The 26,537-nt window shown below is 39.8% G+C and overlaps 1 protein-coding gene across 3 annotated transcripts in view; it reads left to right on the top strand.

The window, feature by feature from the left end:
• The window catches only part of ATG4A (autophagy related 4A cysteine peptidase), a 55,452-nt gene that overhangs the window by 13,143 nt on the left and 15,772 nt on the right, over positions 1-26,537 (top strand). For 2 of the 3 annotated variants that reach the window (XM_070501894.1, XM_070501893.1), the window contains exons 2-4: positions 20,517-20,627; positions 23,218-23,289; positions 25,389-25,487. In XM_070501894.1, coding sequence (XP_070357995.1) covers positions 20,517-20,627; positions 23,218-23,289; positions 25,389-25,487 — 282 coding nt within the window. The remainder of the gene's footprint in view (positions 1-20,516; positions 20,628-23,217; positions 23,290-25,388; positions 25,488-26,537) is intronic. The other variant, XM_070501895.1, reaches the window with a different exon arrangement.

Raw genomic sequence — 26,537 nt, forward strand, 5'->3', positions numbered from 1 at the left:
TTTTTCCATCCTTTCACATTCAGCTTATGTGTATCCTTCCTTAAATCTAAAGTGAGTCTCTTGTAGACAGCATATAGTTTGATTTCTTTTGTCCATCACCCACTCTTTGTCTTTTGATTGAGGAATTTATTCCATTTTTGTTTAAATTAATTATTGATAGGGAAGGACTTACTATTTCTGTTGTATGCCATTGTATTAATTATTTTCTATTGTCTCAATTAGAAAGGCTTGTCAGTTTCTCTTCCAGGAGCTTGTATTCTCTTATTCTTGCTGGTGTCTGTCTGCATGACTGCATGTTCTCTGCTTCTACAGAAACAAGCCACCCTACTCTCTTTTGTTCCCAGTATCCACCAGGCATCCACTTTATGCCAGCTCCACATCAGTGCTCCAATTCAGGTGAGACTGGTACCAGTCCCTTGGGCAGCCCTCCAAAAAGCCGGAATGCTGGATGCACATTCTACTTCTCTCCTTCCCTCTTGAGGGAAAAGGCTTCTTCTGATCACACTGAGCCATGCCAGCCCCAGTAAGCTGCCCTCTGCTCTTCTTTGTTCTCAGCAGTCCCCAGGCATCCAAACTATGTCATTACCATCAGTGCTCTAAGTGAGGTGAGATAGATACCATTTCCTTGGGCAGCCCTCTGAAAAGCCAGGATGTTGGAGGCATGCTCCACTCTTCACTTTCTCCATGAAGTTGTGGGCTGGGGCATTCTCTCCCACTGAGCTGTGTCAGCTTGGGGGATGGCTGATGTGAGTAAAGTTAAATTGCTCTTCTTACTCATTTCAATGTGGCTGTTCTTAGCTTTTTGCTTACCTGGGGTTTTGTAACTTCCTGACTGGATTCTGGAAATCATTTAAAGGTGTTTTGGCCCATATATTGTTGTTAAATAGGTGTTTCTATGAGGGAATGAGGGCTAGGACTTGCTATTCTGCTATGTTGCTTGCATGTCTCATATTTTGATATGTTGTATTTTTGTTTTCATTCAGTTCAATGTACATTTTTTTACTTCCTTTGAGACTACTTTGACCAATGGATTACGTACAGATGTGTTGTTTAATTTCCAAGTGTTTGGATGTTTCTTATTTTCTTTCTATTATTGATTTCTAGTTTGATTCCATTATGATCAACAAAATACTCTGATTTCGGTTCTCCTAAATTTGCTCAGATTTTTTTTTTGAGATTTTATTTTTCCTTTTTCTCCCCAAAGTCCCCCAGTACATAGTTGTATATTGTTAGTTGTGAGTCCTTCTAGTTGTGGCATGTGGGACCCCGCCTCAGCATGGCCTGATGAGCGGTGCCATGTCCGAGCCCAGGATCTGAACTGGCGAAACTCTGGGCCACTAAAGCAGAGCATGCAAACTTAACCACTCAGCCATGGGGCCAGCCCGTCAGATTTGTTTTATGACTCAGGACATAGTCTATCTTGGTAAATGTTCCATGAGATCTTGAAAAAAATTGTGTAGTCTGCTGTTATTGGGCAGTGTGTTCTATATATGTCAATTAGATCCTGTTGGTTAATTGTGTTGTTCAGATCTTTTATATTTTTACTTATTTCCTGTGTAGTAGATTTATTAGTTTCTGAGAGGGGTTGTTGAAGTTTCTGCCTGTAATTGTTGATTTGTCATTTCTCTTTTCAGCTCTAAGAGTTTTTGCTTCATTATTTTAAGGCAACCTGTTGTTTGGTGCATGCACATTTAGGATTGCCATGTCTTCTTGGTGGATTGAAACTTTTATCATTAAGTAATTTCCCTCTATCCCTGACAGTTTTCTTAATTCTGAAGTTTACTTTTTCTGATATAAATATGGCCACTATTGCTTTTTTAAAATTAATGTTTGCCTGGTATATCTCTTTCCACCCTTATATTTTCAATCTACCTATATTGTTGTATTTGAATTGAGTTGCTTGGTTTTTAAAAATATAATTAAATTTTATTTTCCAGTTTTATTGAGATATAATTGACATATAACATAGTGATGAGAACTTTTAAGATCTACTCTCTTAGCAACTTTCAAATATGCAATACAGTATTGTTAACTGTCATCATCTTGTTGTACTTTATATCCCCAGAACTTATTTATCTTATAACTAGAAGTTTATATCTTTTGACCACCTTCACCCAATTTCCCTACCTCCACCCCCTACCTCTGGAAACCACCAGTCTGAGCTCTGTTTCTATGAGTTTGTTTTTTTATTTTTGACTCCACATGTAAGTGAGAGATGAAATGAGTTACTTGTTTACAGCATATAATTGGGTCACGTTTTTATCTACTCTGCCAGTGTTTATCAATGGCAACAAAGTCTCTTAGTTTTTCTTCATCTGAGAATGACTTGATTTCCAGGATATTTTTGTTGGATATAGAATTCTGGGTTGACAGTTCTTTTCTCTCAGCACTTTAAAATTGTGCTATTTCCTTTTGGACTCCATGCTTTCTAATGAGAAATCTGCTCTCATTCAAATTGCTCTCCCCTATAACTAAAGTATTGTTTCTCTCTCCTTGCTTTCAAAAATGTTTTTGTCTTTAGTTTTTAGGAATTTGATTATGATATGTCTTCACGTGGATTTATTCTGTTTGGGGTTTGCTCAGCTTCTTGAATATGTAGGTTTACATACAAAATTCCAAATTTTGGAAATATTCAGCCATTATTTATTATTTTTTAAAGGACTTTATTTTTTTATGTCAGTTTTAGGTTCATCAGCCATTATTTTTTTTAAATACTTCTTCATCCCCACACTGTTTCCCCTCTCCTTCTGGGACTCTGATGACATGGATGTTTAATATACTGTTATAGTTCTATTTGTCTCTGAAACTCTGTTCACTTTTTAAAAAATTTCTTCTCTTTGTTGTTCAAATTGGGTAATTTCTGTTATTCTATCATCGATTTCACTGATTCTTTTCTGTATTGTCTGCATTTTGCTGTTGAGCCCATCCAGTGAGGTTTTTATTTTGGTTATTATATTTTTCAGTCCTATAGCATTAATTTACTTCTCCTTTATAGCTTCTATTTCTTTGCTAAGACTTTCTGTTTTTAACATTTGTTTCAAGTGTGCTTATAATTGCTTGTTGAAGCATTTTTATGATGGTTGTTTTAAAATCTTTCTTGGATAATTCCAATATATGTGTTATCTCAGTGTTGGTTTCTGTTGATTGTCTTTTCTCACTCAGCTTGAGATGTTCCTGGTTCTTTGTCTGACAAGTGATTTTCTATGGTATCCTGGACATTTGAGGTATTATGTTGTGAGACTCTGGATCTTATTTTAGTCTTCTGTTTTAGCAGATTTGCTCTGAGATTGCTCTGGTGGGAGAATGGGGGCATGGCTTTATTACTGCCAGTTGGGGGTGGGAATCAAGGTTCCTCACTCACCATCTGTTGATACTGGGGTAGGAGTAGGGGCATCTCATTATTACTGGGCAGGGCTGGAATTTCAGGTTCCCCACTAGGCCTCTGTTGACACCATCCTGGCTTGGAGAGAGAAGGACATCTTGGTATTGTCATGGCCGCCTCTACCATCATGTTCCAAAAGCTTCATTACTGCCTGGCAGAGATGAAAATTTCAGATCCCCACTCAGCCTTTTCTGAAACCACCTCAGGGAGAGGGGGCAGGGTGTGTGTGACTCTTTACAGCCAGGTGAAGGTCTAGGCTTCCCACTTGGTCTTTGCTAATGGGCGTGAGGTGGGACTACAGTTTTCTCTGTAGTGCTTGGCTAGAGTATGGCAGTTATTATCTAAAAGTCTTCTGTCTTTCTAGGCTGCTCCTTTCCTATTCCTTTTGCTAGAGCTTTTTGAGAGACTATTTTTCTTCATGCAAAGGCATTTCTGTGTTGCTGCCTTCTCCATCACCAGGTTCAGGATATACTACTCAAAAAGAAAATCCCAGGAACTCATTGCTAGGTCATTGCTTGGATCTTGAGTTCTCTAGCCAGACTGTTAATATAATTAGTATAATATTAATATTGATATATTACATTACCTTCATGTGTTGCTTAATGATGGGATACATTCTGAGAAATGTATTGTTAGGTTATTTTGTCACTGTGTGAACCTCATAGAATGTACTTACACAAACCTGGATGGTATAGCCTACTATACACCTAGGTATATGGTACTAATCTTGTGGAACCACTGTTTTATATGTTGTTTATATGTTTTATATGTTATTGACTGAAACATCGTTATGCAGTGCATGACTGTATATTATAAAATATTATATTAATATATTACATATTTTATTTACCTATTACTTATATATATATTATAATGCCCAGTGTTTTTAGCTGTACTTATTGGGAAGAATAAAGGAAGTGTGTCTATTATATCTTTTCTTGGAACTAGAAGTTGTATAAGTGGTTACTTAAAGAAAACATGGATGCAGTGTTAGTTATAGGTTTTAAATCTAGGTTATATTTTAAACCTAGTTATAGGTTTAAAAATCTAGTTAAGAAAGGGTGAAGTCACTCTGACCCCTACCCCCATTGGTATACTTCTTTTTTTAGCTGTTTTTTATTGTGGTAAAAAGCCAATAAAAAAATTACCATTTTAACCAATTTTAAATGTACAGTCATGTTAAATATATTCACATTATCATAAAATAGATCTCTAGAACTTTTTCATCTTGGAAATCTGAAAGTCCATGTCCATTAAATAACAATTTACTTTTTCCCTATTCCCTGCTAACCAAAATTCTACTTTCTGTTTCTATGAATTTGACTAGTTTAGATATCCCATATAAGTGGAATCATACAGTATTTGTCTTTCTGTGACTGGCTTTTTTCACTTAGCACAATATTCTCAGGGTTCATCCACGTTGTAACATGTGACAGGATTTCCTTCCTTTTCAGGGCTGAATAATATTCTATTATATGTATATATCACATTTTTAAATTCATTCATCCACTGATGGATATTTGGATTGTTTCTACCTCTTGGCTACTGAGAATTGTGCTGCTATGAACATGGGTGTTCAATTTCAATTCTTTTGCATATTTACTCAGAAGTGGAATTGTTGGATCATATAGTAGTTCTACTTTTAATTTTTGAGGAACTGCCATACTGATTTTCATAGTGGTTGCACCGTTTTACAATCCTACCAACAGTGTACAAGGCTTCCAGTTTCTCCACATCTTTGATAATACTTTTTCTTTTCTGTAGTCATCCTAATGGTGTGAGGTGATAGCTCACTGAAGTTTTGATTTACATTTCTCTGATGATTAGTGATTTCAAGATCTTTTCATATGCTTGTTGGCCATTTATGTATCATCTTTGGAGAACTGTCTATTTAAGTCCTTTGTCCATTTTTTTTTAACTTAGGTTATTTGATTTTTTGTTTTTAAGTTGTAGGGATTTATTGTATGTTCTAGATATTGATCCCTTATCAGATACATTATTTGCAAAGATTTTCTCCCATTCCATAGATTCCTTTTCATTGCGTTCATTGTGTCTTTTAATGCACAAAAGTTTTAAAGTTTGATGCAGTCCTGTTTGTCTATTTTTGCGTTTGTTACTTGTCCTTTAGGTGTCATATCCAGGAAATCATTGCCACATCCAGTGTCATGAAGATTTCCCCCTATGTTTTCTTCTAGGCATTTTATAATTTTAGGTCTTATATTTAGGTGCTTAATCCATTTTGAGTTAATTTTTGTATATGATATATGATAAGGGTCCAACTACATTCTTTTGCATGTGGCTATCTACTTTTCACAACACCATTTGTTGAAAAGATTGTCCTTTTCTCATTGAGTGGTCTTGGCACCCTTGTCAAAGGCCCTTTGACCATATATGTAAGGGTTTGTTTCTGAGTTCTCAATTCTATTCTGTTGGTCTGTTTGTCTGTCTTTATGCCAGTACCAAACTGTTTTGATTACTGTAGATTTGAAATATGTTTTAAAATCAGGAAATGTGAGTCCTCCAACTTTGTTCTTCTCTTTCAAAATTGTTTTGGCTATTTGGGTTCCTTTGCGATTCCTTATGAATTTTAGGATGAATTTATCTATTTCTCCAAAAAAGGCCATTGGGATTTTGAGGGATCATGTTGAATCTGTAGATCACTTTGGGTAGTATGGACATCTTAACAGTATTAAGTTTTACAATCCATGAACACGGATGTCTTTCCATTTGTTTGTGTCATCTTTAATTGCTTTCAGTAATGTTTTGTAGTTTCCCACTGGTATACTTTTATATACTAAATAAAAGTTGACTATCAAGTGAAAATTCTTTGCTAAACTTTGCTTTTCCTGTAATTTCAGGATATAGAACTATGAATAGGGTACCATTCATTGTTCCCATAAATTCTTTGCTGCTTGGCACAGTTGCTGCGCATACCTGAGGCTCTGCTTGTTCAGATATTGAAGCCTTAACTAGCTCCTTTATGGTACAATAGAATGGGGCCAGGGTCTGCGTCCTATCTTTCTCTTTTTTCACTGTCATTAAATTTAATTTCTCTTAAGACTAGTCTCTTTTAGTGACTCTGAACCTGAGGCCGTGGCAGGACTGCTTAAGTGTGGCAATCAGGAAAAGGCAGAACCAGGCTTTGGATGGAGAGAGACTTCAAAGTAAACCCAACCCTGAGCCCTGCCTCCTCCATGAAGCTTTCTTTGACTGTGCTATCCCATGCTGATCTCCTTTTTCTGACCTTCTATAACAGTTCTCTCTACCGTACAACCCAACGTTCGTCTTTTCTTACCAAATAGAGTTAAACCTTAGTTACCTGACTCATTTTGGGAAAAAGCCATTTTTAATAACCAGGTTTTCCAAATGGCTCATGATTTCCTCTATGTAAGCACCATGAGCTTTTAACATTTTAACTGTCCTAATGGAATTCTCCAAAAAACAAACAAACAAACAAACTACTCCTCTGACTTCCAATGCAGTGTTTTGGGGCATAATTTAATCTTTTCTGATTAAGGATCATCATTATGACTATCAGTTGTTATATTATGCTATAATACAGTGTTATTCTAAGGCCTATTGAAATCTGATTTAATATTTACCCCTGCACTAGGTGGTCCCAGACCATTTAGTCTGTGTGTGTGTGTGCGCACGCGCATATGTGTATTTGAATCTGTATTAGTTTTTTTATGATTCTCTGTCTCTTTCATTGTCAGTTCACCCTTCTTGCTGCTGTCAATCTACTTTTATAAAATTGACCCTCATCTCCTAGCTCAGTAGGCTCAACAAAGACTTCTTAACTGGGACTTGATGCTGAAGGGAATGCTTCTCAAAGATCTTGAGAGGTTCGGGGCTGGCCCCGTGGCCGAGTGGTTAAGTTCCCGCGCTCCGCTGCAGGCGGCCCAGTGTTTCATTAGTTCGAATCCTGGGCGCGGACATGGCACTGCTCACCAGACCACGCTGAGGCAGCGTCCCACATGCCACAACTAGAAGAACCCACAACGAAGAATACACAACTATGTACCGGGGGGCTTTGGGGAGAAAAAGGAAAAAATAAAATCTTTAAAAAAAAAATATATATATATAAAAAAAGAAAAGATCTTGAGAGGTTCAAGATTTACCATCTCTAGTCAGTTTTGTTTGTTTATCTGCATGCAGGCTTGTTCTAGTTTGTAGAGCTTAACTTTAGGGCTAAGAACAGAATCTCCACGAACAGGAACCACTGGAGCCCTTGAAGACAAATCACCCTAATTTTTCCTTCTGTCAGACTCCTCTCACATTGCATGGCTCTCCAATCAGAGGTTTCCTGCTGGGTCCACTGGAAAGAATAGTTGGTGACAGGAAGCATTTTGAGGCAACTCTGGCCTATATCACTTCCTCTCATCAGAGAAACAAACTTCAAAAAGTGACACAAGGAAAGGCACTTTTCATTTGGGGCTCTCTGACAAGGAGCTCAGAATGAGGAGTATTTTTAAATTTTGCTATAGTGATCGTGATAGATTGCAGAGGGTAGAAATGGGAGCAGCCTTCAGGGGCAGTTATTGTGAAATTCGTAATGGAGAGGGGAACTCTGGCATGGGTGTTGCAGAAGCAGTCCAAAGTTCTAGAAGTATGAACTGAATATAATGGATATTACATAGCTAGAGACACATCTAAAAGTCATAATTGGGAAAAGCAAGGAAGGCATTTATTAATTATACTTCCCTCTACACATCTATTTTCAGTATTTACTATAATGGGATTGTTTCAACTTTTCAGAGATGTTAGAATTTGAGTGTACTTGCTGATCCTAACTCTCTGGTGAAATGTAAGATATGTGAAACTGAAGTACAAGCTTTGAAAGTTAAGTACATTTTCTATTGGGCACACCCAGGCACAAGTTCTAATTAAACACTTAGCTTTGGGGATATTAACACTTCTTGAAAGTTTACAAAACACTTTCACATCTATTCTCTTATTCGTTCCTCACTATAGTCCTGTGGGGAAGGTGTTATCTCCATTTTATGGATAAGGAAAGGGAATCTGAGCTTAAAAGAATGGCCCAAGATGACTTGGCTAGTAAAAGACAGAGCACAAATGGAATCCAGTTCTTCTAATTCTCTTAGAATTAGAAGTGTTCTCTTCAGTCTACCACGCTTCCTTTCATTAAGACTTGGGGAACAAATTCAATGTATTTCTCTGATGAGACCAGCTAATGCTTTAGTAGAGAAGATGAATTAATAAATTTGTGAATTTGTAATCAAAGTGAGCCTATAAAAATAGATAGCACTTCGGAATGCTATAAGTTGAAAAATCCAATAAATCATCCATATATCTAAATAATATCTGGAGCCCCAAACTACTTGCACTTTGATTTGATGTGTGTATACAGGGAGGTGAGATAAATTCAGAACTAAATCTTTACTCCTGATAACAAAAGAATATTTTGTTGTTATAATTTTGGTCTGTATTGCCAATCTGTATTAGAAGTAAATCCAGTATAGAGACTTCCCTTTTTCTTTTTTCTTGAATTGAAGTATTCCTTATAGACAATAAAGTGCACAAATCTTAAGTGTACCTCTCAGTGAAAAATGTATGTGTAACCTCCACCCAGATCAAAACATAGAACATTTCTGGCCCCCCAGAAGGTTCCCTCTTGCCTCCTCCCAGTCAACACCCCCTCCCAAGGGTAACAAATATTCTGACCTCTATCATCATAGGTTAGTTTTGCCTAATTTCAAGCTTTATATGAATGGAATCATATTGTATGTATGATTTTGTGTCTGACATTTATTTAACCTAGTGTCTGTGAGATTCACTCATGTTTTGTATATCATATTAGTTCTTTTTTGTTGCTGTGTACCATTTCCAATTATGATTCACCACAACTTATTTATCCATTCTTCTTGTCTTAGTCAGTTGAGGCTGCTGTAACAAAATTCTCTAGACAAAGTGGCTTGACCAATAAACATTTGTTTCTCACAGTTATGCGGGCTGGGAAGCCCAAGATCATGGCCCTGGCAGATTTGGTGTCTGGTAAGGTCCCTATTCCTGGTTTGCAGTCAGGCACCTTCTTGCTGTGTCCTCACATGATGGAGAAAGCTCATCTCTCTAGTGTCTCTTCTTATAAGGGCACTAATCCCATTCTTGAGGGCTCCACTCTCACGACCTAATTACCTCCCAAAGGTCCCACCTCCTAATACCATCACATTGGGGATTAGGGCTTCAATATATGAATTTTGGGAAGACGCAAACATTCAGTCCATAGCACCTCTGTTGATAGACATTTGGGTTGTTTCTAGGTTTTGAATATTATGAATAAAGCTGCTATGAATATTTTTGACAATATTCTTTGGTGGATGTAAGCACTCATTTTTCTTGGATGTAAGCCTAGGAGTGGAATTGCTAGGGGAGGTGCAGTAAAAAGACATTTTTAACTTAGAATTAATTTAATTTATAATAATTTAACTTGGCATTAATGAAAGGACTGATAGCTGAGCATCTTATGAGAAAACCCGTGTTATGAAGAGCCACTCTTGGAAATGAAAATAGATCTGTGTTTTTTTAGCAGGTTAAGATTCTTTGCCTGTCACATATTAGAAAGTATTTTTGCTGTGGTTGGTGGGTTGGGTCTTTCATGTTTGTGGGTAGATGGATACTTATTTTCCTGGAGTCTGGTACATAGGGTGCACATCAAGGATGAAGAGCCATTTTATTGAGAGCTGTATCTTTTCTGGATGGGGTCGGATTGTCTTTTCTTGGGCAACGTGGTTCAAATGATCATAAAATAACATTGGAAAATCAAGTTCACTTTACAGAAATTTGCCTTAGGATTAACTTGGAATACGTCTTTTGTTTTGAAAGTGAAGGTACACATGTAATTTTATGTAATCCAAAAACTGAACTCTGGCAGTGTAATTTTACATTACATCAAAGGTAAAAAATTTTTAAACATCATATGTCTGCTGGCAACATTCACTAATGAAGTGTGATGTTGAAAGGGTATAGGGAAAATTCCTGTGGTCTGAGAAGTGGGTGAGGTGGTTGTAAACAGAGGAGAAAACTAGGAAAGTGCTCCAAATGAAGAGTACTGTTCCTGGAAAGGACTCAGAGTTTCTCCTGTTGTGCTGTACCACTGAGCATGCCACAAGGCAGAGACCCACCTTAACCCCTTCCTTGACAAAGATGGTAACTTCAGATTTTTTTAATGGAATTTAATTTGGTAATCAATATTAAAAAAAAACAATCTAAGATTTGCATTACAGGCAATTGTTTGTTGCACCTCTTCTATTCTGCAAATAGTAGAATACTATAATTCCTCCTGAGAGTATTTGAAACCCTTCAGGGGCTCCATGAAGCCTGGGTTGAGTCCAGAATCCTTATCAAGCCTTCCAAGGCCAGCATCTCCTAGTGTTACATGCCTCTCCACCCTCCAGCCTTGACAGTCCCCATGTGGTATCACTATTCCACAGTCTCTCAGCCCTCAGCATTTTGGTACAAGCTTCTCCTCTGCCTGGAACGTCCTTCACCTGCCCGATTTGCTTAACTCTCATCCTTTAAGGCTAAGTCCTGCCATCACCTTTTTCCCCAAAGCCTTATCTGTACCCCACACTGGCTTAGATGATCCTCTACTGTGTTCCCTTAGCCCCACTGTGTGGACATTGACCATACCATATCAAAATGAACTGTTTTCTCTCTCTTACCATTACATTTGAAATTGCTTAAGATATGTTGTTATCCTTAGGGCCTAGCACAGTGCCAGTCATGTGGTAGGCACTCAGTAAAGGATTGTTAAATTGACATTTGGATGGACATATAAACCAGCTTTTAGCTGTTTGTCAGTGTGCCCATTTATTCAATAAACATTTGATGTGCCTTAGGGGATGACTTATTGCAGGGTACTATGATCAGAGCTGTAGGGGATACAGAGGTGAAGACTACGTGGACTGAGACAGGAGTTCATTCCAATAGCAGAGAGATGACATGTCTGCAGATAACAATAATCTGAAGTACAAAGTGCATAGTGCCATAAAGGAGATGTAAGTAAAGGATTATAGAGGCTTAGAAGAAGGAACAAGTACTTTGTGGTAGGAAAATTGAGGAAGAAGGGTGCTTAGAGAAAGTCGCATTTGAGGTGGGACTTAAGTGCATGTAGGACATGAATGAGCAAAGAGTCTCCACAGTATCATGTGGTTTGTTTTGGCTGAAAAGAGTAGATCTCATGAAGGAGTAATTAGCAGTGGGGAACAACTAGAAAGGTAGGAAGTGGCCATATTGGAGAGGGCCTTAAATGCCAGGCTGATGAGTTTGTATTTGATTCCTATCGGTTGGAGCAATCTTGGAAGCCCGTTGAAGTTTTTGAGCAGCTTAGTGACATGGATGGAGAGATCCTTTGAGATTAGTCAGGTAAAGGCGTAGTTTAGTATTTTCTAAGTTAATCATTATTAACTAATTAATAGCTAAGCTGATAATTAGTTTCACTAAATAGTGTGGAAAAATTCCAATGCCTGTAGCTCCTTGACCTTTTTGCACTAGTCATTTCTCACTGGAAACCTAGATGAGGTAAGAAATCATATGACCAATTAGTTCTGAGCAATGAAAACTAAAATTGACAGAGGAAAGAAACACTACCAAGACAGAAATGGCTCATAAAAATGCATAGACATATAAAGTGTTGTTTGCTTAGGAACCGTGTCCAAAACATTGCCTTCAGCTGTCTGGAAAAATCTGGACACACTATATGAATTATTTTGTTAGTATTTATTCCTTAGGGGTAGTTTAGATCACTTCCAGTTAAAAATAACTATAGTGTTCTAACCTCAGACTGTCTACTCTTACTCTCCCCTATAAACAGCAGGTACTGCATTGTCAGTTTGTTTTATAGTATGTTATATAACCAGAGCATCTGGTTTCTTGCCACCTTAGGCCAGGCCTTCAACACTTCATGCCTGGATTATTACAACAACTTTCTCATTGGTCTCCCTGTCTCCGGTGCCTCAAATCCAGCTTTTATCATAACAGCGAGGAGCAAGGTATAGTGGGAAGAATACTGGATGAGAAGGAAGATAAACTCAGTTTACTACTCACTAGCTATATGACCATGGACAAGTCATATCACCACTCTGAGACTCAGTTCCCTCAACTCTCAAATGGAAGTAATGATCCTAGCCCTCGCTATCTCAAGGGGCTGTCTCAAGTATCATGTGAAAGGGCTCTGAAAACTGCCAATGGCTTTACTGAGACTTGGACTCTACTGGCTGGCTTTCCACCCTCCACAATCTAGTCCCAAGCCACCTCTCCAATTTCATTTCTTAATAGTCTCCAGAACATACCCCCCTCTCTGACATACACATACTTGTGGTATTCCTCTCATCTGGAGTATTCTCCCCTCTTATCTCTGCTCATCCAAATTCAAGCAATCATTTAAGGGCCAGTTCAAATCCTGCATCTTCCTTGAAGTCTTCCTTGATGACTCCAATGCTCATTGATTCCCCCTTTTCTGAATTTTGACAGCACTTAGTTATTATCAACACTTGCCTGTACATTGCCTTTTATTATTAGCTCTTTCATTTACATGACACTTCTGTCTTTGACTAGATTATGATTTTTATGATGCCTTAGGTTGTTCATTTAACATTTAGTGAATGTTTATGAGGCTGTTTCCTCTGTATTCCCTAACAGAACCAAATACGGAACTTAATAAATAATTGTTGGCTCATTTATTTAGAAATCCATATACAGACTCTCTTAAGAGAAAGTCAAGTGGACCCGTCCTCTCTTCCTAGAGCTTGGAGTACCCCTTCTAACAAACCATCCAACCTTCACCTCCTACAGAACTGTAGAAAGGCTGTTAGAATAGGTCTATCCAACAGAACTTTCTATGATGATGGAATTAGTCTATCACTGCCCTGTCCAATGTGGTACCCACTAGCCACATGTGGCTATTGAGTACTTCAATTGTGGCTAGTGCAACTTAGTAGCTGAACTTTTAGTTGTATTTAATTTTAATAAATTTAAATGTAAACAGCTGCATGTGACTGGTGGCTATGGTATTGGACAGTGTAGGTCTAGACCAGTGGCTTTCCAATCTTTTTGATCCAACAATACAGTGAGAAATGCATTTTATATTGCAACCTAGTTTATACACACACAAGCAAGTTTCATGAAACAATGCTCATCCTTCTTATATGAAACACGTTCTTATATTTTCTGTTCTATTCAGTTTCATTTTAAAAAAAATGCTAGTTGCAACCTACTATATACTTTTCACAACCCACTGATGAGTTACAATGTGCTTTTTGAAAAACACACTGCTCATTTTATAGGTGGAGAGTCTGAGGCCCAAAGAAGTGCAGTAAGTTCTCCAAGGTTACATAGCTAGTTAGTGGCAGGGTAGGACTAGAACCTAAATTTTAATGTTCCTAGCTAGAGCTATTTCTAAGAGGGGTGAGGAATGATTCCTCCTTCTCATCACCATGCCAAAAAAAAAAAAACCCTCAAATTTTTTTTCTTTTGATGTTGGAGAAAATCATTTGACACACTCTTCATTTTGACTAAATATTTTCATAGTATCTTGCTTCCTACGTGAAACATGAGCTCTGTATTTGAGTATTGCTGCTTTTTGGTTTCGATACTGTCCAAAATCAAAGATACAATACCATGGAGGCTTACTTTGGACCCACGACATGGCTTGGCAATGGTACTAATGTGAAACTGTTCTCCTTGAGAATACAACCACACTTTCCACTAGCAGGTTGATTCTTAAGAAAAACAAACCCTGTTGATGAAGAATCAAGATGATTCTCATCTCAGTTTGTGGAATAGTTGCTTCAAGTCTTGAATTATAAAACCTGCCAAATATTTTTCTCCATCCATCCATCCAGTGTGCTTGCTACCCTCTATGTATGCCTTATCAACAAAGATAACCTTTACAAAAGTGGCATCTTTTTAGTTTTCTGAAAAGTGCATCTCTCCAAAAAGAGCAGAGTTACCTTATCAAAAGCAAAAAGAGGCAGCAAAAAGAGGTGTAGTGGTCTATGTGTTAGGTGCATTCTTGACCAGTTTGTGCATGGAATCTCATTTCATCGTGGATGTGTTCAAATGCATTTCAGTCATCAGACAGTGGGCAATAATTTGTCCCTAAGTAAAAACAACAACAACAAAATACTTAAAAAGGCTATAAGATTTTCAAAAGCATCACTTTAAAGGAAAACAAGGAGTCCAATTTTGCATTACATTTGATTCTTACCACCATTGTCAGTAGGATGAATTGACTCAATCTCTAAGAAATGTATTTTGTAGGGCCAAGTTATGCATGGCCCAATTAATTTTTCTAACTGAAAAATCAAAAGGTCTTATCACTCAACAGTGGTCCCTTGCCAACTGGCCTAGTTATCCCTTTGCTGACTTGCCCTGAAATTTGTCAGGTGCAGCCCCTGGGGCTCCACCTCCAGCAATACTAGTCAGTTCAATAGAATCTCATAAAATCATTAAGTTTAGCTGAATGATAACCCTTTGGTCAGGATTCCCTAGTGTAAGTCCAAAAATGACAATGTTCTCTTAAGGTGTCAGAGTTTATACTGGTCTGTAGAGAAATCATTCATGTTTTTCACGTTATTTGACAGCCCAGCATCTCTAGGGTGTGACCTGCTGAATAAATTCAAGAAAACTTGCTATTTTGAACATGAAAATCCCCCTTGAAATGCTAAGAATTGTTGTCCAGTTCTCTATTCTCTAAGTTCTTGGTTGTCAGAAAAGCAGGGCACTGAGAAGAAGAGAAATGCACATGGGGCAGGGCCTGTGCACAGGCAAGCAGAGGCTGGGAAGACCAGGACAGTAAGTGGACCCAGGAGGAAGGGAGTGGAGGCACATTTTGAGCTGAGCTTTGTTCTTCTGAATTCCTCCTGCCTTCCTAGACTCTGCTAATCAACCTGCCATCTACCATGCCCTTCTTTACAATGTCTGTACAGGTTGACTTTCTCTTTACTTTTTTTTAACTTCTCCTTCCTTTGTCACCCAAACCCATGAGTCCAACATATTCTGGCTAGGCCAAGCTTGTTATCTCCCTACCCCCACCATGTTTTCCTGTTACCATTTCGTCACCCACACTTGAAAACTGCAAGTTATTTTTGACTCTCTCTCTCTCACTCTTCCCCAGCCCTACTCCATACTTAGTTGCTTGCCAAATCCTTTCGGTGTTCCCTCAACTAGGAACTTCCTCCCTTCCCCCCTTCCTACTGATATCTTATTTCCATTAAGACTCAGCTTTGATGCTGCCTTTTCTAGGTTGTGGAAGGCCCATTCGCTCCCAGTAGGAATTAATCATTTGTTGCTTTCCATATCACTTTCCTTTCTTATAGTACTTATTGTTGTTAGTTGTTTCCAGGCCTGTCCTCTCCACTAGATTAAAAGCTTTTGGAGGATGGAGGCTACATTTCAGTGATATTTTATCTTCTGTGCTTAGCACATAGTAGGTACTCTGTAAAACTTTATGGAATGAATATATTAATGAATATTCAGCCCTTACCATGCCTGTCTTCCATGGATGTTTTCTTATGTTTTTGAAGCTGTGACCTGACAGTATGTTAAATATGTATGTATTGCTGAGAAGGCTGTTTGAGAACTAGCAGTATCCTGGCATGCTTTTGGAATCAGGTGACCTACAAGGATGATATGCTATGGTATCTCAGGCCCCCTTCTGGCCCTGAGATTCTATGACCTTTTGATTTCACTTTAGAGAGTTTGTGTTGTTTGTGAGGCACAACCCTTTACAGAATCTAGGAGTCTTGATGGACAAGTGTCTTTGTTAAGCCCTATCAGAAAATTTGTTGTTCAAAGTGATTTTTTTCATTTACCTGCAATTTTACAAAATAACCCTTAGAAATATAGTCTATCACTGGAAAGCTTTTTTTTTTTTTTTGGTGAGGGAGATTGGCTCTGAGCTAACATCTGTAGCCAGCCATCTTCCATTTTGTACATGGGACGCCACCACAGCATGTCTTGATGAGTGGTGCGTATGTCCACACCAGGGATCCGAATCCGCAAACCCTGGGCCACCAAAGTGGAGTGTGTGAACCTAACCACTACGCATCAGGCCGGCCCCCGGAAAGCATATATATATATATAGTTTTAAAATTTTTTTTTTGAGGAAGATTAACCCTGAGCTAAATGCTGCCAATCCTCCTCTTTTTGCTGAGGAAGACTGGCCCTGAGCTAACATCCATGCCCATCCTCCTATACTTTATATGTGGGACGCCTATGACAGCATGGTCTGCCAAGCGGTGCCATGTCCGCACCTGGGATTTGAACTGCGATTCCCAGGCCGCCAAAGCAGAACATTTGCACTTAACCACTGCGCCACCGGTCCAGCTGCTGGAAAGCATATTTTTTTTTTTTAGACAAAGGGGAACATTTTTATTTTATTTATTGATTTTTAAAAAATTTTTTTAAAGATTTTATTTTTTTCCTTTTTCTCCCCAAAGCCCCCCAGTATGTAGTTGTATATTCTTCTTTGTGGGTCCTTCTAGTTGTGGCATGTGGGACGCTGCCTCAGCGTGGTTTGATGAGCAGTGCCACGTCAGCACCCAGGATTCGAACCAACAAAACACTGGGCCGCCTGCAGCGGAGCGCGTGAACTTAACCACTCAGCCACGGGGCCAGCCCCGGAAAGCATATTTTTAAAATAAGACATCAGCAAAAATGGCCGAGTGAGGACCTCTGAAAATTTTATCCATAATAGCAATGAAAAAACTGGCAAAAATGGTCAGAATCAATTTTTTCAGAACTCTGGAAATTAACCAAAGGCTTTCAACAATCTGGGAAGTATTTATTCATGAAAAACAACTGCATTTTGATAAGAATAGTGAACTTTGTGTGTTTTCACTTGCTCTATGCACATTCCTTGCTCTCAGGCCCTGCAGTAGCCTTGAGAATTCACAGGCTGCAATCACAGGGAAAGCCAGCAGCCTGGCAGCCCATAGAGGACACAGAAAGGCGTTAGAGCTCCTATAAATCCTCATTTCTGGAGAATTGTCATTATTTGATCTGTCTAGTGATTCCCCAGAAGACTCCACTTGTAAGACTGTATTTATTTGCCCTGACTCAGAGCTGCAGAAAACCTTTCCCCAGGAATGTTTGAAAACCATTAGAGGTAATCGATTAACTTCATAGCTGCCTGAGGCAGTAGATAACCAGAAAACTTAAAAGGAAAAGCTGGGGAATAACGTGTCCGCTGGGGCTTTGAAAAGTTTGGGCATTTCCCTGGGAATCTAAAAGGCCACGTGCATGCTTAGGGCTGTGTGCATTCCCAGGCAAGACCTGAGAAGGCCCTAAACTCTCACTTTGGCTGATCTTGAGCTCTGCACAAACAGAAAGGGAAGACTAAGGCAGAGTTATCAACTGCCTGACTGAGCGTAGAAGGCATGCCCCAGCATGTACACAGAGCCCTTTGGCCAAGACTGGGAGACTTTCTGGTTCCAGGAGTTTGAGGAAATCTTTGTTGACTTATCAGCTGACCACTAAGCTAACCCAGCAGAGACTTCAGTGCAATAATTATTATTAAAGTAAAATGGAACAGGGTGAAGTTCGTTGTCCATCAGACCTTGTAGAAGCTGATTCTTGGTCCACCAAGCTGCGATATTTGTTGCTCTGCCTGTATAGTCTTTATCTCTTTAAACAGGTTGAAAGGACAGGGAACTCAGGGGGCTGATGTTTGAGTTGTTAATTTTAAGGCAAGACAAAAGTAGTTTATGCAAAAATTTCATAAAAGGTTTGCTGTTAGAAATGATTCTGTTGGAAATGCGATTTCACTTCTGCAGCTCAACCACGTGCCAGATTGCTTCTTCCTCTCTGAATTCTCCTTGTGGAAGACCTGTTCCTCTTTGCTCTCCCAACCCCTTTGTGTATACTCTCCCCATGTTACTGGTCTTTGCTTCTGTTAATCTCATCTTCTGTTCTGGCTTTCATTTGTTTCATCCATGTCGCTTTGGCTTGAACTGGCTATGGGCTGACACACTGCATTCTGGGAGTCTGTCTTCTAAGAGGAGAATCAGGAAGAAAAGAGACTATAATGACCTTCTTGCTGGCCTGAGAGGGGCTGAAGAACAAGAGGAAAACTCTTTGGCTTCCATTTTGGTCAAAGCCATCCTAACTGAAGCAGCGCAGCTCTCACAGGCTTTAAGGGACTACTAATTTGACCAGATTGCTGGGCAATGACTCACTGAGACTGGGTTGGCGATAGAGAAATGGTTTTTTTAGCGACTACTAAAAAAAGACTCGAGGCTTATATGCATACATGCTGTACATTCATCCAGTGCCACCCTTCCTCACCCCTCCCGGGGAATGCCAGAGAGACTGCCCCTTTCCCGCACTCCTCTCAAGCTACTTCCTTTCTGACTTCTTTTTCTAGGCTACACTGGATGTTCATTTTAACCTGATTTCTCCCGCCTGTGAGGGGAGAGAGTAGGGTGGGAAGGTACACAGTGTGATTTACGCCACCTCAGTCCACCACCTCCTGAGGATGGCCTGACCTGGGTGATCATTTTTAGCCTGGTATTTCCTGGGCACAGGCCAGGGGCTGGGGCCAGTGGCAGAAAGGCTAAGACGGCACAGGCTCCCTGGCAGATTCAACAGTGATGAGTTTTCGCTGGGGAACAAAATGGCTGTCTTGTTTCTAACTTCTTTAGGTTTGAAATGCTGCTGGGACTATAACCTTAGTGATTTAAACATGTTGAGGAGAAAGGCTACTTAACCCCCTGAAAAATTGGGCTTCTGTAATGTTTCAAGAAAGGCAGTGTCCCTGGATAACTGTGTTTCTAAAATTATAACTTCAAACAAATTCTAAGTTCAACTTGTACAAATTATCCAAGTAACTTCAACCTCCAAGCAAATATTTTGAGCAGGTGAACCTGTTTTCGTGACCAGATACGACTCATTTTTATTTAGGAACATTTATTTCTATGAAAACAGCATGCTCCTACCTTAGAAAAACAAAGCCAAAAGAAAACAATTTGTCCTTTCAAGTTAGTTAAACATATCGCACAATGCCGTTTTTACAGGAAAGAATCCCCACGGGGCTCTGAGGGACTGCTTTGGGAGAGTCCCTGTGGCTCCTTGTAGCTGCAGAAAAGGGTCCCTGCTCTTTCTGAGCGCCCCTCCCGGTAGGAGATGGGGAGCCTCCCAGAGTTGAGAGGAGGTGTGTGTTTGGTATCTTAGCTTTGAACTTGAAATACGGTTCTCGTAGAAATAGCACCATAAACTATGAAAAATCAATTTGATTTTTCTAGTTACACATTAAAATAGGCTTTTGTGGGTTGGCTGGGAAACTTATTTACCACCTACACTATTCTTTCCCTCAGAAAATTACTTAAAGAGAACTTTTGATATAGGACCCCTTCATAAGTCAGTCTTGACTCTTAGCAGACCCTTTCCCCACAGGTGGTACAAAAGTGAATTTTAACTCATCCCACATTACATAGTCATGAGTTCTGAGAGGGTGGCCTGTGAACTTATTAGATTTAATTATATTTTGTTTTGTTGCTTTATCTTGAGAGATAACCATAGTCATTTGTGAATCCCAAGAACAAGTTATATTTATCGCCAGCTTCAAGATCCTTCTTTGTAGAAGTGATGTGTGAATCAAATGACAAAAGTATCATTAAGACATCTGGTCTTCCAGCTAAAATATTACATTTTCACAGTTGTATAATCTTTCCAGCTTGTCATAGCCCCTTCCAAGCCACTGGCCACGAGAAACCTCACCAATTTCCCTGTGATGTGGGCAAGAGTTAGGTATACAAGTATTATTGTAGCACCTCGACACTCTTACGCTAGGAGAAGCTAGATAAGTGGCTGTTTACAAAGAAAACCCCATGAAAAAAAGGTTTTGAAATAACTGTGACCAAATAATTATTCAGAGATGGTGCCAAATGGGACCAAGAGAAAGGGAAGTTCAAAATAAGTGGTCAAGAAGAAATCCCTCTACTAAAGCATCCTGAGGCCTTGTGAGTGTCTTTGTTCCTCAAGGAAAAGGATTTGCTTCCATTAGATTCGAGCCAATGACCTTTCACCTTCAGGACAAAGGTAATAATAATCATTATACCACAGAAGCAAGCCCCCTCTATTAAATTTTGCTTAAGTTTCTTTCCTTTTCTTTCAGTTTTATCCAAGTATGAAAACCAGATTACTATTTTTACTGACTACCTAGAAGAATTTCCAGATACCGATGAGCTGGTATGGATCTTGGGGAAACAGCATCTCCTTAAAACGGGTAAGGTTTGGTAGTTATTTGTCTATGGAAACCTAAATGAGATGGGTGCCTGAGGTTAAGGTCCTATCCTTTTTCCCTCCTTGGGTTGGCAGGGCGTTACCTTGATAATTATAAATGCTACTTCCAGGTGGATTTACCTTATAGCCAAGAGAGTTTAAGCCTCGGGCCTCTTGCTTGTACAGGTCCCCTCCAAGGCCCTGAGAGGCCTTAGCAGCATGTTCATATGGTCATAGGTATTTTTACAATTTACAAAAGTCATATATTGTTATTCTTTTCCTCAAAAGAGAACCCCAGACTTCTATAAGCCTCAGGTTTAAAAAAACATAGACCCATTCCTAGTATCTCTAACCAGTATCCAGTCTTTGATGACTGGACTACATCTCATTCCTCTCATGTCTTCTTCTGTCTAGATTAAAAACGCTGCCACCCAGGGGACTTCTAAAACAGCCCATGGCTGCCAGAAACAATATCAGATGCTGAGAAGTCTTATAGTTTTAGATCTTTTGCTGACTGTAGCACTGTCTCAGTTTATTCTGATTTTGTATAAAACTTTTAGCCACTGCAGCTAGATGGGGAGGAGGCTTGAGTTTTTCTCCTGTACATACCCTTACTCTTAGAGATTGGGAAAGACCTTTAACCTGAAACTGCTGAGGACCTAGCGCCTGGATCAAGCCTGATCTTGGAGGGAGGCAGCTCTGGTTTTTGTATCTGTCTGAGGAAAGACCCTCTTTGGAGGCCCTAGCATGGACGGAGGGACAGGAAGGAGCTGATAAAAAGGCAGGAGAGGAAGTTAGCAGCTTCTAGCTCTTCCTGAGTCTGGCTTCATCATTTTGATTGGAGAATCCTGAACAGTAGAGGAAGCCCTGGGCTGGCAATTAGGAGACTTTCTGTATTCAGATTCTTCTCCTACCTTAGATAAGACCCTTTCTCTGTCTGGATTTTAGCTCTTTTCACCAGTACTACAATGAAGGGGACTGGAGATGATCTCTTCTAGTTCTGCATTCCATGACAACAAGACTCCTGAGGTTGCCAAATATGCCCATATTCAAATGTTAAGTTGGGAATAGCCTTTCAAAGTGAAATTATTGTTCAAATGTCCACACAACTTCCTCCAGCCTTTCTAGTATCTAGGCAAGCTGAAAGGTGTAGAGCATATCAGAGGAAGAAGTGAGTAGTGTGAACATTTGAGAGGAGGGGTATATAATAACAGCTAACATTTATCACAGGCTTACTGTGTATTGTACCATCTAAGCACTTTCCATGTATTATCTTGTTGAATACTCACAACTCTATGAAGTAGGTCCTATTATTCTCCCCGTTTGACAGATGAGGAAACTGAAGGTCAGAGAGGTTAAGTGATAAGGCCACACAATTGATAAGTAGCAGAGTGAGGGTTCAAACCTAGGCAGAGTATGACTCCCGGAGTCGTACTCATAACCATTTTACATCTGCTTCCCATAGTATGCTAGGCACTGGGGACATCAAGGGGAGGGAAAATCCAGATAGCTCAAATTTCTGATTTGTTCTAAGGAAAGACAGGTGAGAAAATAGAAACTATTGGCTAAAATTGAATTCCCTTTTCTTCTTTTAAAGTGCAATGGTTACAAGTTCTATGCAGCACAGAAATGTGGATGTGTTGTTGAGAAAGGGGAGAGATAAGACTAAGAGAGAAAGAACCACATCTAGGTACAGATAGAAATGTGGAAGCCATTTATTTGTGGCCATCGAAGTAAATTTGTCATAAAATAAAAGAAAGCATGCTGTGAAAAAAGATATAAAAGCATTTGTGATGTTACACATTCATTTAGATTAGCAATGCCAGTTGCACTAGGTAGTATTGATAAATTTCTTGCACAATTACTTAGCATCTCCTTTTTAGTTAAACATACATGTGTGCACACATGCACACACACCCTCCCTAGTTTTTGCTAACGGACAGTGGGTACTGATGAGAAGCAGGGGCTGATTGCTTTGTTAGTGGCTTATCCAGGATCCTTGCTTTTCCTAGTCCTGGTCTTTTGGCCATGACCCCAGTGTTAGTACCTGCCAGGGCCATGGAGCTCAGTAAGGAGACAGGGGCGCCAGCCCCATGGCCCAGTGGTTAAGTTCGCGTGCTCCGCTTGGGCGGCCTAGGGTTTCAGCAGTTCAAATCCTTGGCGCAGACCTGGCACCACTCATCAAGCCATGTTGAGGCGGCATCCCACATAGCAGAACTAGAAGGACCTACAACTAGAGTATACAACTATGTACTGGGGGGCTTTGGGGAGAAGAAGAAGAAGAAAATAAGAAGATTGGCAACAGATGTAAGCTCAGGGGCTAATCTTTAAAAAAAAAAAAAAAAAAAGGAAGAAGAAGGGGACAGGAACCACCCAGCATCATTGTACCAGCCAGTGGGTGAAAACATAGGTGGGGGGAAATACTGAAATTATTTAGCTAAAAGGAGATTGGATTGCCTATGAATTTCCCTAGCCCCATAACAATGGAATTGACTGGTTATCTGAAAATGAGTTTGCTGCTGGCTCAGAAATCAAAGGCAGATATCTTTAGATGGGATATAGTGATTTAATTATGATTTCACATTTAATTACAGAAAAATCTAAGCTGTTGTCTGATATAAGTGCTCGTCTATGGTTTACATACAGAAGGAAATTTTCACCAATTGGTAGGTATATCATTTGTTGTACTGTGCTTTCTTCCTTGTAGATAGTTTGCCTGAGGTTATCAGTGACTTCACAGAAACCTCAGAATCAACAGCTCACTATGGCAAAGAATTTGATTTAGGGGGGTACTTAAGTCTTACACTTTATCCGAAGTTTCATTGCCAAAGTACCTCATCACGTATGGTTCCATAGTATTAATGTGTAATGTCAATATACTCTGGAGCCCACCTCCAGGTGTTCAGACAGTGGATAGTATTATTTCTTTTACTTCTGAGAGCAAGAAAAAAGTCAAATAAACTTTTAATTTGGGTAGTATCTATTAAATTACAATCCACTGCTTTGTGGAGCTACGTGATTATTAAAGACAATTGTGCCTTGAAGGAAAGAAACTAATTCCTTCGATTTTTTTTCCCCTATGACATGAAAACACATTGCTACTGGGAGATAATTATGATAGATTTCCTTGGAACTAATTCCAGGCTGTTAGAGTACCAGCTGCTGTCTAGAAAAAACGGAGAGTTCAATAAGCTGAGTGAATAAGCTCGCTCCAGAGAAAATGTGTAAAATGTTTGCAAGTAGGGTAGTCTGTTCCTGGTGTCATGGCCCTGTAGGAAAAGATTACTAAACTCAAATGGTGAAAGCTCTTCTCCTAAGACGAAGCTTGTCTGACCAATTTTGATGCAGGACTAGACCTTATAACTGGAGTGAAGTCAACCTTTCTGATAAGTGCCCAAAATGAAGTCCACACAGACATGTTTTTTGCTCTCCACAGGCAGTAAAACAAAAGAACAAACCTCAGTACTCAGTGATTTTAAACTGTTAACTTTCTCTGGGTGAAGAGATCTTTGCAAAGCTTGAAAAGCTTTGCAGTTCAACTCTGACAATGTTTTGGCAGTAGGTGATCTCTTCTTTATGTGGGCTTCCTTGCATCTTTTCCATATTTATCTGGCCTGTAATCCCAACGTTAGCAAGAGCCAAAGGACTCCCTTTCCAGCTCACAAGTTGGCTCAATTCTCCCCATCTTGCTGTAGCAACTCCTTCAGTCCCTACAACAAAAGGAAAGGGGCTGTTACCTTGGGCCACTTGTCTTACAAGTTGATGACCCTCTTTAAAGTTAGTCTTGTGAGATCATGCTTATAGCATACTTTTCCGCTTCCATGTTGGGAAAGGAAAGCAATGAAAGCAGAATGTCTCCTCTGCCATCCAAGTTATCTGATTTCATGGGTACCTTGAAAAAGGATATTGAGCTCACCCTGGACACATACATGGGATTTTCACTACATCAAGTGTTCTTAAAATGGAACCCGTTGTCTTATTTCATTTATGAACTGGTTTTGTGACTTTTAAAGATGTAGTACATTTCTAATTTATTAATAGTGTTTTTGATTATGACCATACTCATAACACCAAATGTTGACGTCATCCTGAGTGGATTGTAGAACACTTTCACAGATATTCTCTCATTTAATTCTTACAGTGGCCACTGATAGCAGGCAGGGTATGTGCTGTTGTCCCCAGCCTATAGATGAGACTTGGATTAGGTAACTAGAGACTGGTCTTCTGATGCCTAATCTAGGACTCTTTCCTCTATTTTACATTGTCCTTCTTACTGTTCAGATCTTCATAATGTATATTTGAAACAGTTAAGAGCCTTCCAGATCCTTTGACCATTTTGAGGATTACCTTTGGTAGCATTTATTCCTTAACTAAAGTAAGACTGGCTTCCCTGAGAAGTGAGCTGTGCAAAGCCAGGTTTGGTCAGGCAGATGATAACATGGCATGGACTAGGTGTTGGTAGTCATACATGGCAGTCATCTACCAAAATTACACACTTGCCTGGAAGTCTCCAAGCAGAAAATGTAGGGGGCAGGTTTTGTTCATTTCTTTATTTGTCTTTGGCTATAGAGCCCATTTTGGTTAACTCAGCATTATCTTTGCAAGTTCCACCCTATAACAAACCCTGTTTGATATCTGGCTATATCTCTTGCCTCTCTTTTCAGAGTATGTGTGTCTGTCTGTCTTGTATGATCCACAAATATGCTGAGTTGCAGGAAAGGCAATTTAAGGAGTTCATATTCATTCCCATCCATTTTGCCCACAGGGGGAACGGGCCCTTCATCAGATGCAGGCTGGGGATGTATGCTACGCTGTGGACAGATGATGCTGGCTCAAGCCCTTATCTGCAGACACTTGGGGAGGGGTGAGTTAAATCTGTTCTCTAACCTGCCTCAGAGACCTCTGCAGTTGCACTTCCTGCTGGTGGGTTAGCGTTGGTGCTGAGCTTTTGGAACACTCAGTAACGGAGCCACAGGTCCTAAAGTGCTCTCTGCAAGCTCAGGTGGTGGGGCCGGCAAGTAGACAAAGCCTCTCCTGAGAAGGAAACAGCTGGCATTTCCTCGTGACTCACTAAGCCAGAGTAATTTTCCTGGGACAGAATCGAACCTTGAGGCAGGTGTGTCATTTAGAGTTTCCATCTTCGCTATTGTTTGAGTGAGTCCTTAAACAGGTCAGATAACAAAGGGAGCAGGAAGAAGGGTGTGGTGGTAAGTCTGTTTCTTGACCTCATTTAAAATATCTGCCTGTGAAGGATGTAAATGACCTAAAGGAAGTACTTAATGAGGGGGCTGGCACTATTTTGGTTTGGGTTCACTGAGGGTGTCCATTCCATGATGAAGGAATCCTTAAATTAGCTTCCTCAGGAGGCTGCTTCATTAAGAACCTTCCGGTAATCATTGTTGGGACTCTTGAGTGTTGCTTTCTTAAGACGTGTGCGTGCTTCCCTATGGGCATCTGTAGGCTGACCTTGGCTAGATGCCAGCTCAAGCACTTGGGTGAAAGTCCGATTTGACTTGGGGATGAGGGAGTGAAAGGACACCTTGATGAGATTGGGCTGCTGAACTCATTGGCTGTTGCTCCTTGAGATTCAGAGGTATGGAAATGTCACTCCCTTTTCCCCACTGTGCAGTGTCACACATCCTACTGCAGTTCTCATGGAGGATTTGGGAAGGGTCTGGGGAGGTTTTAGGGCTTAATGCCTTCTTTTCAGGGTTTAGGATATCATGTACCTACTCCCCTGGGTAGTATCATAATTTCTGTTTTACAGATCAGGAAACTGAAGCTCAGGAAGTAAGGTGACTTGCACAGGGTCAAACCGCAAGAAAGCATAGATTTGGGAATAGAGTGCCGGTCTTCTGACTCCTCGTCCAGCGATTTCTCTTTTGTACACATACTTCTTGGAGCAGATCCGTTC

Source organism: Equus asinus, chromosome X, assembly GCF_041296235.1.
Source record: "Equus asinus isolate D_3611 breed Donkey chromosome X, EquAss-T2T_v2, whole genome shotgun sequence".
Taxonomy (NCBI): Eukaryota; Metazoa; Chordata; class Mammalia; order Perissodactyla; family Equidae; genus Equus; species Equus asinus.